The sequence below is a fragment of the Macaca mulatta genome, chromosome 7 (assembly GCF_049350105.2).
Source record: "Macaca mulatta isolate MMU2019108-1 chromosome 7, T2T-MMU8v2.0, whole genome shotgun sequence".
NCBI classification, from domain to species: domain Eukaryota; kingdom Metazoa; phylum Chordata; class Mammalia; order Primates; family Cercopithecidae; genus Macaca; species Macaca mulatta.
Genome location: NC_133412.1, coordinates 25,083,602 through 25,101,314, shown reverse-complemented (window position 1 = coordinate 25,101,314; position 17,713 = coordinate 25,083,602). Strand labels below are relative to the sequence as shown.

Sequence of the window (17,713 nt, the reverse complement as noted above, 5' to 3'; positions counted from 1 at the left end):
TGAGTTTCTGCTCTGGACGCTAGCCATGTACCCACACCGTGCTCTGCCATTGCCTGGCTATTCTGCCTGGGTCCTAGTTCTGTCCCGAGTTCTGTCTTTTGGTTTTTTATAATTTCCACATTTCATCGGTTTATTCCCAGTATTTCCAGCAAAAAAAAAAAAAAAAGAAAGAAAAAGAAACATTTTATTTAGACACTCTAGGAACCAAAGAATGTCAAGGTCGATCATAATCATTGATACCTTCCATGTAGCAAAATCAAACTTTTGGGAGTTTGTTTTCAGTGGTAAATAAAGTCTTCATCTTTTCTTGAGACTAGATAACTAAACAAAGTCAGGGGCTGTTTCCAGGATTTTTTTTTTTTCCTTTTTAAAACAAAGTTAGAATAAAAATGTACAGAGAATTTTCAAAAATGTGTTTGAATGAAGCATGTTTCAAAATATGTCAGTTTTAATGATTCTAAGCGGTTTTTAATATTTTTGTATGTTTTCTTCTAGACTCCTATATATGTACATATATTTAAAATAATTTGAACTCTATTGTTTTCTTCCATTTTAGTGTTTTGCTCTTTTCTCTCATTTATGATATTCATGTAAATTAAGCAGACCACATGATGTCAATCATTTCTACTTCTATGAAGTGTGAGTTCCATAGGTAGTTGGAAATAATAGTTTAGTAAGTCCTGAAAAACCGATGGAATTTTTCAGGGTGAAGCCTTAATTGGGCAGCCAGAAGAGGCTCTCATCAGGTCAGATTGAATCTTAAGAATTGATCTCAATTTTATGAGTCACTCCAGTAACATACAGACCAACAAAACTCCAAATTGCCTGACTCTATCTGTGAACCTGAGATGTCATTGAACTTTGGAGCCTAATTCATATCCCAAACGCTCCCTAAAACTCTCTAAACTTTCACATTTGCAAAAGTACTCCAAGGGTTCCATTTCTTTATTATACTTTCCAAAGCTGTCTCCCAAACCCATGGGATGCTCCTTTGACAATGGTTAAAGAATGCTATAATCCTCTTATTTGAAAACCTGATTTGCAAATGCTAAGAAGGTCTATATGCTTTTACTATGTTTATTAGCATTAACAGCTGCAAATGTCTGGCAAGGCCCTGCCACCTGACTTAGGGTAAGATGCTGGGGCGATCACCAAATTTGTTTCTTCAACAGATGTTTTTTTTGTGTGCTTACTCTAATGCCTCACAAAAGGCTAGGCAGCTCAAATGATCAGAAAACATTCTTTAAGATAGTCCGACTCCTAAAGATCTCCCAACCATAGGGAGCAGTGGAAAAACTGTAACTGTGTTTAACTCCCAATATACAACCACAGCTCAATATGAAGAAATGGCAAAGTAAGAAATAAACAAATTCTCCCCAGAGACTCTCTGCCAGTCCGCAGGTGTAGATCTGGCAAGATGCCCAGAAACCTAGATGGGTACCATTTGGACACATCAAGTTAGTTTCTTGTAGCATCTCTGAATGCATCCTTTTGGTTGCTTTCAGCCCACACCTTGTCAATTCAGCCCATGGATTGTTTTTTCAAATAATTGATTTGGCATGTTCATTATGATGGCTCAGCATGCGACTGATGTCACTGAATGTTCTGTTTTTCATTAGAAGTTTGGCACGTATTCCTGGATACTGTAATTATTCTACCTTTTTTGTTTCTCCTCATTATACATGAAGTGCTGGAGAGAGGCCATCCTCACTGATTGAACACCGATACTCCCTTTTCAACCCTCTCGCAGAGGGTGTTAGCTTGTGCATCGGGCATGAGTGTGAGAATGTGAATTAGCCCTGATTTTTGAACTGACTGTCATTTACATGTCCACAGTTGTCACACTCACACTCATCTTAATTTCTGTACCTTGAAAATGGGAATGACAATCTTATCCCTTTCAAAAAGAAAAAAAAAAGGCATGTTGGGGATTAACTGAATAGGGCTCAAAAGCACCAGGAAAATGTAAGAGAAGTCTGTCCACATAAGCCAAGCGCTGATGCTTTTTAGCAGTCAATGGATGTGCTTATTATAGTTTCTAAATCAGAAAACAGACCTCAAACTAGATCTGTGATTGATTGGGTGATCAATTGTGAGTTCAACTGTCTGTGAAGCCCCAGGGTAGATACACAAAATGTACAAGGCATGTCTTATATTTTAATCAGAGTTAAATACCTCATGGAATTGCTGTATTCAGAGCCACAGCCTGACCTCTTACAGTGGTGCAGCAGCAGGGGTGGCCTTGTAGATGGCTTTGCCCAGTGTAGTAAGTCCTCACAAATACTGGCCACATTTCAAATACTCAGTAACCACATACGCTAAGCTACTAGGTTGGACAGCACAGACTTAGAACCTCCATCAGCATGGAACATTCCACTGCACAGGGCTGCTTGACACTGACAAATTGTCCTTCTTACCACTGCTCTAACTGGTCGGAAGTCAGTCTTTACAGTAGCATTGGGTAGGTCCATCTCACACTGACGAAGAACGCTCACAAGTAACAGTGCATATATAACGCTGTATTTTCATACTTTACCCAAACCCTGCATATGAGGCTAAGTGTACTCAAGTGCATGTTAAAATGAGATTTATCAACCAGTAATCAATACCTAATTTTTAAAAAGAATTATATTATAAGACAGGGGCTAAAAATATGCTATTTTTCTTTACATATGAATTCTAGTTGATTCACTATTTGAATGACCAAGACATTACCTCCCCCTCTAGCCTTGCACCCTCCATCCCCTCAAGAATTAAAGATTGATTTTATTATAGTTCCATTCTTCTTTGTTTATGATATCACATCTATTTGATAAAAAATGCAACACTGGCAGAGATTTAAGTGTTTCACATGTTATATATGCAAAAAGTGTAAACGTCAAATATATTAATAGATCCAAGGTAAATGGCTTGAAGTGCACTGTTTGTCATAACTTATTGTTAATCTCACATATATCTTATATCTAACAGGAAGCAGGCCTCATGCATCCATAAACATACTACCAACCAAGCTATTGAACTTGTAATAGTTAAGCATAGCATTCATAAAATAATAGAATTGCAGAGTTGACAGAGACCATAGAACTGTCAGAGAAATGGATGTCAAATCATCTCTTTACCAAAGTCAGGAGAGGTGGAGTGCCCTTAATCCCTAGATGAGTGATGGGGTGAGGATTAGAACCCAGCTCCCTGGACCTGGACCTAGGGCTGCTTTGGACACTTTGTTCTTTTCCCTCCTCTGACAAGCAGATGAAGGAGACCAGCTGGGAGAAGATGAGAAAGTTGATCTCTCTCTGATGGCAGGAGGGTGAGTCCTCCTGGTGCCAGACCAGCACCTGGGTCATCATGACACTACCTGGCAGAAGATGAGATGCCCTCTCTTCTTAGCCTGTATCAGCATTTCAAGTGTTGCATCTGGCTTCAAAGTTGCCCCTTCCCAGGGTAACCAAGTGCTTAGTCGATGGAATTTCTGGAACCAGAGCACAGTGCCTTGTCCTGGTTAGTTTATTGTATTTGTCCCATTACTCTCTGGTTTTATGTGCTCCCTTTGAAAAAAAATCCCAAGTTCCCTTACCCTATGTCTCTAATGGGATCTGAGCATTTATCTTGAGGATTCACAGATGTGATTTTAGGGGACTGTAAATGTCCTGGAGAGGAAAGGGAAATGCGCCTTTCAGTCCATAGCATTCATTAAATTATCAAAAATGTCTATGATGGAATAAGGCCAAGAACTTCTATAAGGGAGAAAAGAAAGGTGCATTTTTTAGAAGAGAAAAAAGTCGCTGAACTCAGAAAAACTAGTAAACAGGCAGTAGGTATAATAAACACCAAGTTAATGGAAACAGGCAATGCAAATGAGTGATAATGCAATGCTAAAGAAGCCTAGGAGGAGGCTGCATGTGGTGGCTCATGCCTGTAATCCCAGCACTTTGGAAGGCTGAGGTGGGCAGATCACCTGAGGTCAGGAGTTCGAGACCAACCTGGCCAACATGGTGAAACCCCTTCTCTACTAAAAATACAAAAATTAACTGGGCATGGTGGCGGGTGCCTGTAATCCCAGCTATTCGGGAGGCTGAGGCAGGAGTATCGCTCAAACCTGGGAGGCGGAGGTTGCAGTGAGCCGAGATCCTGCCACTGCACTCCAGCCTGGGCGACAGAGCAAGACAAGGTTGAAGATGCATTTCCCTTGTGTCTTCTTTCATCCATTTGTTCAAAATCTGAGTTACAAATTGACTTCGGCAAGTCAGTGAGATAGGAGACACCTTCCACCCTCTTCTCCAGCACTATAATGGTGTGCAGACTTACACAGACTTCCTGCCAATGATGGGGTCATTTGGAAGGCCAAGGTCAGGCTCTCTGGCTGGTGGCACCACCTGTGGTGCTGGGAGCTGTGAAATGGGGCAAACAGGTCATCCACTGGTCTTTCTCTCTCACAAAAGGATTCCTGCAAATTTTTCCTCATGTCTCTGGAGTATTGCATGCCATGATAGGAATAAACAAGGACTTCTGATACCACTAAATTACACTGAAATGCAGCACCCCTAATTAGATGACACTATCAGGGAGAGTAAGACTCGAGACAGGAATATGGCCATTCTGCTGTTCAGCAAAGATGCTGCTGAAGGTCCTTGAGAAAACATGACCACACGGGAGCTGCAGATGGGCTTTGGCCAGGAGTGGCAGCTAGAACCAAAAGGGCAGGGATTCCTACAAGCACCCCTGTTGTCTTTCTCAGAAGTGGCTTGCCACTGTCAATATCCATGAGAAGCAATGACAGCAGCCACCAACTCATTAGGTGCTAAGAAAGAGCTGTAGAATCATGTTGTTACCTTCCATTTCAATATTTAGATATTTAGATAGCTCCTAATTTATTCTATTTGTTTAAAACAAGGGAACTGAGAAACTCCTTATACCAAATTGCAAGAAATGTTCACGGGAACCCTGTTTGCCAGTTATAATTTTGAACTGAAATTATGTGAAATATTTCATGCAGGAAAACAAATCATGAATTTTAAAAATGTCTGTGGAACTAGATAGATCTATGGATAATGTGAACCACCTCTGTTTGCCTAAAGCGTCTTGACTGTTGATGCAGTACAGTTCAGCTGGTTTTCTGAGCAGTTTCTCATTTTTCTCAGGGGCTCTGACCTTCAGTACCAGCCTTCCAAGGAGAGAACGGTAGTGCAACCATGACTGGAGAGCAACTGTTCCAAGAATATTTTGGCAGATTTTAAAAGCAACTCTTACCAGTGTCGATTGACTTGAAAATATTTAAAAAATATAATACGTTGTAAACCTCTTCAATATCAAGAGGCAAGATATAATGATTTGTATATTTTATTTTGACTTTACATGCGGTGTTAAAAACCCAAAGTACGTATTATTTACACATCCACAATACAAGTTTACAAGATATCTATACATGTTAAAGTACTCTATAAAACAGTATAGAGCCACTTCACTTGAGGGTTACTTTTTATGCCGTACCATTAAAAAAGATACAATCTGCGTTTACCTTTGCACAAATGGATAAAGCATTTAAAAATTAAATTAACAGGATAGAGACTAGATTTCATGTTAGAAATTTCAACATAAATACTGATTGAACTCACATTACAAACTACAAGGAAGTACAATGTTACAAAATGTTATCTGGGGTCACATAGAGTTACTGTTCCGTTTTACACACGCTGGGATTAATATTGGTAAGGTGAATTCAAACACGTTTGTTGTTGGTGGACTGAGTAGTGTTTATCATTGGTTGGTTTAATTTATTATTAATCTGTAATATTTTAGTTGCAAAGCTGAAGTGTTTCAAGAACAGAAATTTTAGCTTTAGCGCCTCCAGAGATCACTGGAAATCATGTTCTTTATAAAACAATGTTCTTTAAAAAAAAAAGAATAGCTGTATCAGTATTTCACATTCTGTATAAAAATGATCTGGTCTTCTGCAACCTGTCCTCCCCAAAGTAATAGGTACCAACAGTATTGTCAAAAGAAATCCAGTTGAACTCATTTGCCTGACTACAGCAGGAGCATTCCTCTGCCTTGGTACTTTCTAGATTTGGTTCACTAAACAACTGTGTGGTCTGCAGCATATTAACTGAAACAGTCAGCAGGGTTGCGCATCATCAACTGTAAGTGGTTTCTGCCAAACTACGTATAAATGACGCTCTATAGTTTCTGCAGGTGTCACATTACCCAGGAAACCTCATTTGAGTTCACATTATCACTGTTTCATCCTTAGGAAAGCAGGAGTGGAATGTTTATCATGGCAAAGAATGTAATGCTGCTCTGAGGTTGGATTATGTTAACAATTAATTGTTCTAGATTGTTTCTGTGATTTTTTGAAAAGAGTCTTTTTCAGGTGCTGGTTGAAAAACATTTACAACTGGCACTCAGTAAATAATGTGCTATACTGAAAACACTTGACATATTTTAGTACTTCTATCATTCTCATGAATAAGGCACAAAATGCACAGATTCAGGTAAACTCACATGTGGTATTTACAGTATATTGTCATTACCTGCATGACTTAGGAGAAAATTCTCACATAACACAACACAGACAACATGATTGCACCACTGTTAGTCTTCACAGACTGTTTCTGTTAAGCCAATTACAATTCCTTTCATATGTCTTTCTTTCGTCTTCTATTTTTTGTTTGTTTTTTTTGTTTTTTACCTTGGGGGGTAGGAGGAGTTAAAGGAGGAGAAATTTTACTATGCGGGAAAAAACCAAACACAATAAAAATAAAACCTTATTAATGTGTCTAAGGTTAAATAGAGTGACTCAGGCTTTGATTCACAGTGGACAGGAAAATTTTACTACTGAATACTGGAAAATAAATCAAGGATACCTCTTAATATCTTGATCTCCTTAAGCTGGCAAGACTGGAATAGAAGTTTTAATGAATAGCAGCACAAAATCACTTGCAACTCTTACATTCTGGCATTGGGTACCACATAAGTAAAGTTCATCATTTTGATGGTCAAAGGAGCCTCGATTCTATTCCTCTTTCAAAGCTGAACCCAATGGACTCCTGTGGGAAGTAGTATTGTCTCTCGTTCAGTTATGCTCAATGTAAACAACTCCATAGCACAAAAAGATGCAATGGGCACCTAAACAAATCCTAGTGGGCACAGCACACACACACACACAAACACACACACACACACGCAACAAGTTTGTTGGTGGCATGAAAAAAATGCCACACATGAAAAAAAAAATGCTACAGCTTGGGTCAAAGATTGAATTTTTAGCAAACTGCGTGGTAATCTACAAGTTCATTTCTTTGAGACATTACCATCTTTTTTCGACATTTGTGCAAGAGGCAAGGTGAATGCATACATATTAAAACGTTCACATTTAATGGGAAGACCACACATAATGGCAGTCAACATTGAACCCATTTTCAAGTATTTGTTCACAGATTCTTCTGAGTACTGTTATCAGCTCTTTATACTGGTAAGGTAGCCCCTGGGAGCTACACATCTCTTTAGCTTCAAACAAAAGAAATGGAATGACCAGCACCTTCCTTTGTTTTCAGGCAAGTACACAGAAGCCTTGCTGCAGTAGCTACATGTGGCAAGTTCTGATGTTGCCAAAGTTAGAAAGAGTTTCTTTGGCCACTTGGTTCTCTTAAAATACAAGCAAGTCTCTTGTTTTAAGGTACCCTTACAACATCATCCTCTCAAAAACATGGACAGGATAAAGCCACATGGGAATAGCACACTTGAGGCCTAGTATGTGTATTTGTTCAGTGGTCTGACAGATGGGGTTTGAGGAACAAAGGAAGGCTTTGGTGGCACGTCAGGTTTTAAGGACGGCGTCCTCTTTAGTCCCGTCCTAGGAAGAGTGCCATTACTGGTGTAGCTGCTCTGTCTGGAGAGGGAAGGCTGCAGATGAACACTCACTGGTGTCCCCTGAATATAGTCCACCTTCGCCCCAGTGGGGGTGGGCATATATCCTCCACGGTTCATACTAGGCTGTCTGGATAACAAAACGCCATTTGGTGAGTTTAAGTTTTTAGGCATAGCAGATATAGAGTGCCTCTGGGAGGAATTTTTGTGATAACCCCTTTGTCTTTCCAGAGAAGTCATTGGGACTCCAGGAGTGGTGGGGACATCCACTCGCTTGGTTGGGCTATTTCTGGGGAGAGTTGAAGGAGGGGAGTATAGCGATGCCTCCCGGTTAGGGACTTTAGGTGGGACCTCAGACATCGATCCCACGGGATCCAGCATTAAGTTCTGGTGTGCCATTTGGATGTCTCCCATGATGGCTTTGGGGTTACTATTTGGGTCATTCAGATGCTTCAGGAGGTCATTGAGGGTATTTCTGGAATCGACAGAACGCCGGTGATCTCTCTTACTGGATGACTTTGTAAGAGGGTGATCAATGTTTTGAAGCTTCTTTTCAGCTTTGTGAGCGTTGGAGTTTGAGAAAGACGTGTTGTAGTCATGGGTAGCATTTGGAAGAACAATGGCGCTGGGGATATGCCCATGACTTAATGGGGAATGAGGCGGCGGACTAGAGGGAAAAAACTGAGGGGTTTCTTTCCTTGAAGCCCCATGGCCATGGGCCTTTTCTGAGTGGCTTTTCATGGCCTGCAGGGTCTTCTGGTGAAGCACGGGTGTAGACTCAGGAGTGGGAAGAGCAGCCAGCTCTGGAGGTTGCCCTCGATGGTCCATTACCATGGATTTAGTATCTCCATTGGGTGGGAGCTCTTTCCGACTGGTCAGCAGGTTACTATACAGTTTAGGAGAATCGATATTCTGTTGGTATTCCTTGACAGGGCTGTCAAAGAGACCATTCAGTTTGGCAAAACTTCCACTGGAGTCTGTGCACGACTGGGCGGACTCTGCATCTTTATGGATCTTTCTGTTTTTCCGAACAAACATGTCTCGATAGCAGTATACTGCCACACCTGCAATGAATGCCCCCAAAACAAAAGCAGCAAAGACACAGGTGATGAGGACGTTCATGTGGACCATCTGGTTGGACTCTCCAGACTGCACTTCCCATCGTACACCTGCAATAGACACATGAGATGTGTGAATGAGGTGCTTTTTAAAAATAATAATAAACAGCAAATGGCTTTCAACGAGCCAACAAGACCTTCACATGGTTCGTATGCTTAGCTTGGAGGGTCAAGTAGACTCCAAAATTCCTTGTATATTTTGTCTTTAATCAAACTAGGATCCCCAGAGACATACAGGATTGCTGCAAATGCCAGGATAACTCTAATCTCCCACTGATCGGTATTCTTCTGTTCTTTTCCTCCAATCCCTCATAAATAGTTGTTATATGTTAGAAAGTTTAAGAGTTTGATCTAAAAAATAGTTAGAAGTGCATAGTTTCTAAATAGCTAACCTTAAACTCATTATGTGTTTTGTGGCATAATTTTCTCTTAATTCAGGATTAAAAGGTAGCTGTTAGGATATAGGAAACTGTAATAATTAGCATAAATATATATTATGCTAACATAATATCCCAATAAAATTATACTAACTTAAATAAGAACACATAATTTGTTCACAAACCAAAAATATCTGCTTGATCACTGTTAGCTATAAAAAGAGACTTTCATGTTTGCTTGAATTTTTTTTTCATTCCATCTTGGGGTGAAGCACTCTTGAATGACCGACTATGTAAGAAATCCAGACAGTCTAAGGAAACATACTACGTATTAGTTAAGAAAATTGTCAAATTATCCGAAGATATTTGAAAATATTTAAATTAGACCTAGAAAAAGAAGAGCAAATTAGTTTATAATTATTGAAATTAAACTTAACCTTTTAATGCAACCACAGACATCTAACAATTAATTAAAAAATGTTAGTTTAAGAGGTATTCAAGTCTGTTACATGCTATAAACACAGCTATCCCAGAGTAAGGTAAGTCAGAGTGATTTTGAAGATTCTGTTGCTTTAAGTTAGTGCTAAGGCCTTTGAACATTAGTTGTTTTTAATTAATGTTTAATTAATGTTATGGAATTCAGTGGCACTGTGAAAGACCAAGAAAGAAAAGGAGAAAAAAATGGTATTACTAAAGAAAGCAAAGCAGAAAGAAGAATGAAGAATGATTATAAAATTGTTTACAACGAAAACACATAAAATGAAAATCAACCGATATAAATCATAAATGACAATGCGCTGCCATAAAAACTGATTGGAAACCTGATACCATAGTTTAGTAAGCACTAAAGAATAGATTTTTTTTCCTAGAGTAATATATCTAATAAGCTAACTCAACAGGCAGCTATTTTATAACTGCTCCTATTACGGGCTGAAAATGATAGTTATGGACAAGCATTCTGTTATGTTTTATTGCTTGTGGCATTCAAGCAACTTAGCATCTCACATATCCTTTTCAGACTGCATTTTGAATGGAAGCTAAACAAGAGGCTGGGAAAGGTTCCTAGACAAAACATCTGATATCAGGATATTTGCAATTAATGAGTTTTGTTTTTTGCTGCGGTGACCCTTGAAATTTCCTGAAATCCAGCACGCTCTCTGCTTCTTCAGACAGAAATCAACACAGATTAGATTGTCTGAGTGGCTGCTTCAGCAGCCTTTTCTCCAACAGCTTTCCACCTCTTTTATCTTTTAAGGAATGCACTCAGATATAACCACAGAAAGCCAGAGAGACTGTAGCTAGGGGCGGTGGAGGTACAACCGCAGAAGCTCCAGTGAGGCTCACCTCTGGAGAACCACATACTCCTCAGTGATATTAAGGATCAGGTTTCCATGCAGTTAGAGATGAGGTCCCTGCTGAGGCCTTACCCTTTGGGATACCCGATAAAGGATCAGTAAAATCAGAAGTGTTTGGATCATCTTGAACTACAAATTTCCGAGAGCTTGTCAGTTTAGGTCTCCAGGTATCAATCACTTTAGGTGTGATTTCTGGGATACTTGCCATTGTGGTAACAGAAGATGAAGATACCTCCATGTCTGTGGTGGCAAACAGATTTTATTAATATGGATAATGTCAAGATTTTTTTGATTGGTCTGTTGCATTTTTAAATAAAGTTTGAGTAAATTTCATGAGAACGTTTGCTCTAGGATTTTGTAAAAACACGCCTGAGGAAGCTACATCAAATTCTTTCCTTTCAAGGGAGTGAATGAAAACTGAAAATTAACAGTAAAGACATATTAAGCAGATTTCAAAATTAAAGATACTCGAAAGGCTCTTAGGAAAGCCCCTGTGGTTACTAATGACACTCATGAAAAAGGTAATATAATTCCCAGGGCAGATTAGTTGCTGTTTCTTCCTTCTCTTGTGAGACATCATTTCATTTCTTTTTATGCATCCTAAAAAGCACTTTCACAGATGGTTAGAAAATCTATAGTCTTTATTGGGGAAGAAGCTATGATGGAATTTTGTCGGAAAATATCTGGTTAAGTCTATGAAGAGACTTGATTTTGGATGTGATAAACCAGCTCTGCCTAAGAGGTTGTTACTAGTGGCCTCCTGTCCATATGTAGATTATTCACTACACTGAGGCTCTGCCCCCGACAGTAAAACACCGAAGGAGGGACAGACTTTGCCTGTACTCTCCAAAACTGCTGGGGAGTTTCTTCCAAAGAGTTAGCAGAACCTAATGCAAAGGCAATGGCATTTACAAACTGAACGAGGATATTCTGATATATAAGATCTGCCATCTTTTTCTCCCCCTGAGGAAAGGAATTGCTGGTGAGTTTTAGAAGCAGCAATAGGACCGGGAGTAACTTAACCTTTTAGCATGTCTAGTACTGATTTCCTCCAAATAGATTTTCCCTCAAAATGTAAGCCTACGCTTTTAGGCTAAAACCTCAGAGACTGCAATTCTGACTGGTGCAACGATTACAGAAGAAGGTTCCAAAACAGGTACAGAGAGGCTTGGAGAGCCCACTGAACATCTTAATACATCAAAAATCAGCTTCACTCCACTGAAGCCTTTTTCACACGACCGAGACCACAACATTCAAAGATTCGCAGGATGAGCGCAAACCATTCAAAGATCTCTAAAACTTTTAAATACACATTTATGGGAAATGTGTATTTGTTTACTAGGTCATAGGAAAGGTGAGGAGAGATGGGGAAAAATAATGAAATTCCGCCATCCATTAAATACAGATGACCAGAAGAAACATTCACAATGCAAAGAGGTGAGAAAGAAGAAAGCTTGGGTGGGCGTGCGTGCAGCTGGAATGCAGTCTATGTTAGCCCATTTGAATTTTCTTAAAGGATGTGGCTTGGTCAATGATGAAGTGTTAACATGCTATACAAGGGTGAAGTGCTCAGTAAGAAAAGTCTTTTGGTACCATCAGTGGGATTATGAATCAAAGCAGAAAAATGAAGGGCTGCCAAACTGCGCAAAAGGAGGGGAGAAGGGGCTGAAAATGCTGAACTGAAGGAAAGAAAAGGTTGTTAATTCAAAAAAATTAAAAAAAACTAACCAGATGTTGGACCGCCAAATATTTTGTAATCTGGTGTAGTTGAAGTAGGCAAAATTTCTAAAAGAATTAAAGGAACAAGTAATCAGTGAAAAGTAACCAAAAGAAAGCAAAAATTTATGAATTCCAATTAACTAAAAAAGTAAAAAAAAAAAGACTATAAATTAAAAAGATTAACCTACTGGTTAGACTATCTCTCTCTAGATTTCCTACAAAATTGTAAATGGTGAAGGAAAAAAAAGTAAGCCTCTTTTCTAATGTATCCCCATGATCAAACAGCTCAGCTTTTGCGAAGTTTAAGTTAAAATGCTAGGTGGTATGTGTCCTGAGTCATTAAAAAGACTGATTGTAAAATAATGTCCACGTGCAAAGGTGGTCAAAAAGCAGCTCCAGGTGGGAATGGAAGATTCTGTCTTACCATGGCAGTCCCCTAGATGAGCTGTGTTGCCGAATTCTGTGTCTTGCTCGTATCCTTCAGCACTGTGGTTATGGAAAGCAAACAAGTCTTCGGTTAACAGCCTTCATAGGAACACAAGTGACAACCAGAGCAGAACCAAGAACACAGACTGATTAGTAAGAATGTGCAGAGAGAAAAAAAAAAATTAAACATTTTAACATAACTTGCTAAAATGGCTATTTCTGTTAAAAACTAGTGAACTAGAATGTTGAAGAGAACAGAATAGAATTGGTTTTTTCTCTCCATCCATTTCCCTTAAGTATTATTAGGTCTACCATTTCCCTTAAGTATTATTATGCCCTTCCTTCTCACATCTCCTGGTTTTCATTTTCCTGTTTCTTCCATAACAAAAAAACAAAAAAAAGAAAGCAAGAAAGCAAGCAAGAAAGAAAAAGTAGTGTAATTGGAAGTTTTCCACAATTTCTAGCTTTAGAGACCCTGGAGAGGATAGTTCATCCTAGCTCACGTGAGAAAGTGTACTTACAGCATCCCTGGGGTCACTCTACCACAGGATCCCTGGCTTAACCAGCCACAATACGGGTCACGAGATGCAATACAAGACCTGTATAACACCAAACAGAATGTAACTCGGATTTTCTCATCATCAAAGGTTTTGATGCTGCAAGACCCGGGGTAAGTAAAGAAACACGAGCTTACTTTTTACATGATCCATAACGCTCACAGCGACTGAGGGGGATGCGGACAACGCAGCTAGAGAATGCCACATATAAAGCGTGGTGATCTTTATCCAACTGTAATGAGATGACCTTTTTGTCTTCCTCATTCTCAGCACTGCACCTATTTTGTGGGATACATTTTGAAGCCATATGTTTGGTCAGTCAAGTGTGGTTTGGTTTAGCAATTACTGAGAGCTGGGAAATCATAAGGAATATTCTTGGTAACAAACCAGGCAAGTACATAGTTTGGGAAATAATAATTACGTGATTCATCTTCTACTTCTCTGCACGGTTGGTTAAATTTCAGGCTGGACAAAGGGTTTTTAAAGATTGCTTTCCTGTTATGATGATAGAAATGAATTGCATTTGTGAAGGCCGCATTTGACTATAGAAATAAAAAGGATCGTGTTTTAATGCATTTAAATTTTCCTGTGTTAGATGGTTCTGGTTCTCTCCTTAGTCCCATTTCTCTCTTTTATTTCTTGTTTTTTTAAAAATGGTCTAAATATTCTCTTACATATTAATGATAGGAAGGAAATGCTTAACTAGTATTACATTCTGTGTATGTATGTGCGTGTATATTTGTGTGTGTGTGTGTGTGTGTATGCAAGCTCACAACTGTCTGCTGCATGTAGCATCTTATCTGCAAGATAAGAGAGGTGCTGTTAAAATGTTCTCATAGTCTACAGGTGAAAAACAAGGGCTGAATGATTTTTAAACTCATCAACCGTTCACCCTCCTTGCCCTAGTAGGCTCGGGAAAAAAACAAACCCAAGATTTATTTCAATGAGAAGAAAACACAAAACACTATTATGCCAAACCATGGCTAATTTAGAGGGCCAAAAGGACACGACTAGATGAAATACACGCCGGAAATTTTTGAGCAGTACTGAAGGGCATTCTCGTAACATACACCTACTTTGCATGGTTGTAGGCTTCAATCTCTTCCAGTAACACGCTGTCGTTCAAAGAGAAAGGACTGGTCTTTGCCAGAACTTTAAGTACCACGCCAGCTTCAGAGCCAACAAAGATGACTGTGTAGTTCTGGTAGGGTCCGGCAGAATGGTCCACTGCGATGGCTGTCAGTCTGTACCTACGAGAGGCGGCAGCACAGATCAGAAGGGGAGGCCAACGGGCAGAGAAAATGTTGGATAGGAAGGAGTGTTTCCCATACGATCTCACCTGACCCGAGTCTTTGTGAACCAGGGCTCATCGGCAATGGGTGGAACAGCAGAGTCCATCAGAGGATGAGATTTGATGAATGACAGGGTTTCATCCGGGAAATCGATGGAGGTTTTATAAGCTTCAGCGAGGCCGTGTTTTGCACAACAGCCAGGCCTGAAAGGAAAACAGCGTTCTTTTATGCTCTTGGCTGCCCCTGCCACACCATGTACTGTATCTAAGGAATAAGTGCATATTCTCAGAGAAGAGGTCAAGGGAGGAAGGAGAGTGAGTGAAACTAAAGGAGCAATGCTATGCCCCTGAACTCAACGGGCTCTCCATTCACACTCATGAGCTTGCAGGTCACAAGGCTATATCCGCTGGCTCCGTCTGAGATGCTGCAGAGAGACAAACCCCTTCCTGGTGTGGGAGGTTGGCCAAGCTGCTCCCTGAGGAGGGCTTCTTCCAGTGACCGGAGGGTTTTGTTCAAGACAAAACCCTTTTCGACTTTTTCATTTACCTTGGCTTTGGGACTTTGTCTTCGGGAACTGCTGTCCAAACAGAATCTGGAGTTTTCTGTTCCTTAAACCGTCCTTTGAATACTTTTTCAATGTCATCCATGCTAAATGCACAGACAGCGGAACCAGGGATGCTGAAAAGGAAGAAAACCATCAGGAAGAGGCTGGCGACACGGAGCCTGTCTTGGCTCTGATGGGCATGTACAGAACATCTGTGCAGTGCTGGGGTCCTGCGCTCACCTGTTGAGCTGTGTGGTAAACACCCCGACCACAGTGGGGATGCCATTGATTTGTATTATGTCTGTAATAGACTGCAGAACATCAAAGTAGAAAAACGAATCTCCAGGGACAGAACAGTTCAGCCGAGCCTTCAGAAATGAAGTCCAGTGTTTCTCCAGGACCCGCTGGGAGCCACCCATGTCGTTTTTACAGATGCGGGCCACGCGGGAATACACAGCCTGCCCAACAGACAGAAGCAAAGCGATGGGGTTGTGAGCATGGAAAGGAATGGAAACAAAATGATGCTATTTAAGGGAGGGACAAAAAATGCTAAAGATACATCTGGTTCAAAAGAATCTAGCAGTCTTCTCTCTAGGGGTCTGTCCAGTAAGAAGGTAAACTGGATTCACCTATGGAAAAAAAAAAAGAGCCACTGTTTTGCTAAACATGCTCCCCAAGAAGTGAGCTATCTGCCTTGCTGAATGAAAACCATTCCAGCACTTGGTCTCCAACTCTGCTTCCTGTATTGTTAATGAAACGTGTCGTCTTTCAACCTGGCATAGAAGGGGTTGTAATACTTTAAAATCACATGGGCCTTCACTGAAACACTAAAAATTGAATGGGGTCCCTACTTTCTATCCTGCCTTTTGACACTGAGAAAGAAGAGACTATGAATGATTTTCTAAAGAGTAAAAAAAAAAAGCATCCATAGCTCAAGGGTACCTGTAGAACACTCTCTGTGGCTGCAGAAAAAAAAGGAAATCTTCTCAAAACTCAAGGCTGGTGTTCCCACTCAGGTTATTGTTCAGATGTTTTCCAGCAATTATTCTCATGACAGGCAACCCACCTCTCTGCAGTTGGCCCTATGTACACTGAATTGAGAGCTGGAAAACATGCCAAGGGAGCATCCTTAACTCTATCACAGTGGTCTCAATTTCATGCAGTACAAGTCCACGATTCAAGCCAAATGCATACACTTGCCTTGCCTAAATTATTATGTTCGACAGCAATTTCTCGAAAGAAGAAATAGACATAGTTTCCGTATTCTATGGCATGAAGAAAGTGTGGCTCTGAAAGAAAAATTAAAAACAAACTGGTTCCTAAAGGATAATTCAATTAGCATAAGACCCCGACTGCAAGGCATGACTGACAGATGTTGCACAGTTACATTCAAGCCAACAAGAACTCCAATCTGCCAATGATTTTGAGGAGTCCCAATATGGGTGTGTTCAAGCTTCAGGGAACCCGTCGTCTCTAAAGTCAGCTAATGGACTGTAAAAAGACCTACAGGGAACTGAACTATAGCAAAGGTCTTTGTTTCAACAGATTTATTCATTAACCTATTTAACTAGGGAAGAAAACCTCTTACACTGAAAATAAAAAATCTTGATTTCTAGACTCTGAAGAACAAAATGGCTCTCATACGGACTAATCGATTCTCTCTGTTAACTTTCCAAGATGGGTAAATGGCAAATAGTATTATGTGCATTTAGAAGGTTAGACAAATTGGTACACACAGAGATGAAATCTCCCCCCGCTTTTTTTTTGAGGTCACCTGGGATAAACACCTGGATGAACTTACTCTCCTGAGGTGGCTACTAGTCTCCTCATTCCCTGTCAATGCTCCTGTTCACAACCAAAGCAGTGTTTATGTGTTCTAAATAAACAATATAAAGTCATGTGCTGAACGTCTCGATGGCTATGGCTGCTGTCCCCACTTGGGCCATCCACTCTCCTGGTGACCCCATGACACTGCTCTTCAAAGGTACCTTTTATCCATTTGGAATCATATTTTATTGTGCGGAGGGCAGATCCATCACCCATGCTTCGATAAATAACGGCATCACTGGCCAAGAAGTCAGCCACTGTAGCAGAATACAGCTTCCCATCTGAAACCAAAGTTATAATTTTGGTAAGATAACCATAATTATCCTGCAGTGTGTTTGCTTCAGTAGCGTGCTATGCCCTTTGCAGTGCTCTCACCAGTATTACCATTATCTATACAAATAGGGCTGCACCTGATACTCACATCAATGTGTGACAGGTCAGCCATGGGATTATCTAATTTTACAGATGAAGGATCTAGGCATCAAAAAGTTAAGCAACTTATCTGGAGTCACTGGCCTAGTTAACAACAGGGTGTCATAATACTTATAGTGTGCACTGAAATATCCTTGTCCTTAATTTTTTCTTTTTTTCTGGAAATTTGTGCATAGATTTTAGCCTTTCGAACACTTAGATCA

The 17,713-nt window shown here is 40.1% G+C and overlaps 1 protein-coding gene across 45 annotated transcripts in view; it reads right to left on the bottom strand.

Moving 5' to 3' along the window:
• Window positions 1–5,321: 5,321 nt before the first annotated feature.
• SEMA6D (semaphorin 6D) overlaps window positions 5,322–17,713 on the bottom strand; it is a 56,111-nt gene continuing 43,719 nt past the window's right edge. For 8 of the 45 annotated variants that reach the window (XM_077939354.1, XM_077939355.1, XM_077939356.1 and 5 more), the window contains 12 exons: window positions 17,240–17,359; window positions 16,452–16,540; window positions 15,492–15,709; window positions 15,254–15,385; window positions 14,755–14,910; window positions 14,492–14,665; window positions 13,553–13,693; window positions 13,380–13,457; window positions 12,857–12,957; window positions 12,442–12,498; window positions 10,786–10,953; window positions 5,322–9,032 (listed from right to left, as the gene is read on the bottom strand). In XM_077939354.1, the coding sequence (XP_077795480.1) occupies window positions 7,744–9,032; window positions 10,786–10,953; window positions 12,442–12,498; window positions 12,857–12,957; window positions 13,380–13,457; window positions 13,553–13,693; window positions 14,492–14,665; window positions 14,755–14,910; window positions 15,254–15,385; window positions 15,492–15,709; window positions 16,452–16,540; window positions 17,240–17,359 (2,723 nt within the window). In that variant the 3' untranslated portion in view covers window positions 5,322–7,743. The remainder of the gene's footprint in view (window positions 9,033–10,785; window positions 10,954–12,441; window positions 12,499–12,856; window positions 12,958–13,379; window positions 13,458–13,552; window positions 13,694–14,491; window positions 14,666–14,754; window positions 14,911–15,253; window positions 15,386–15,491; window positions 15,710–16,451; window positions 16,541–17,239; window positions 17,360–17,713) is intronic. The other 37 variants (XM_077939359.1, XM_077939361.1, XM_077939362.1 and 34 more) reach the window with 7 other exon arrangements.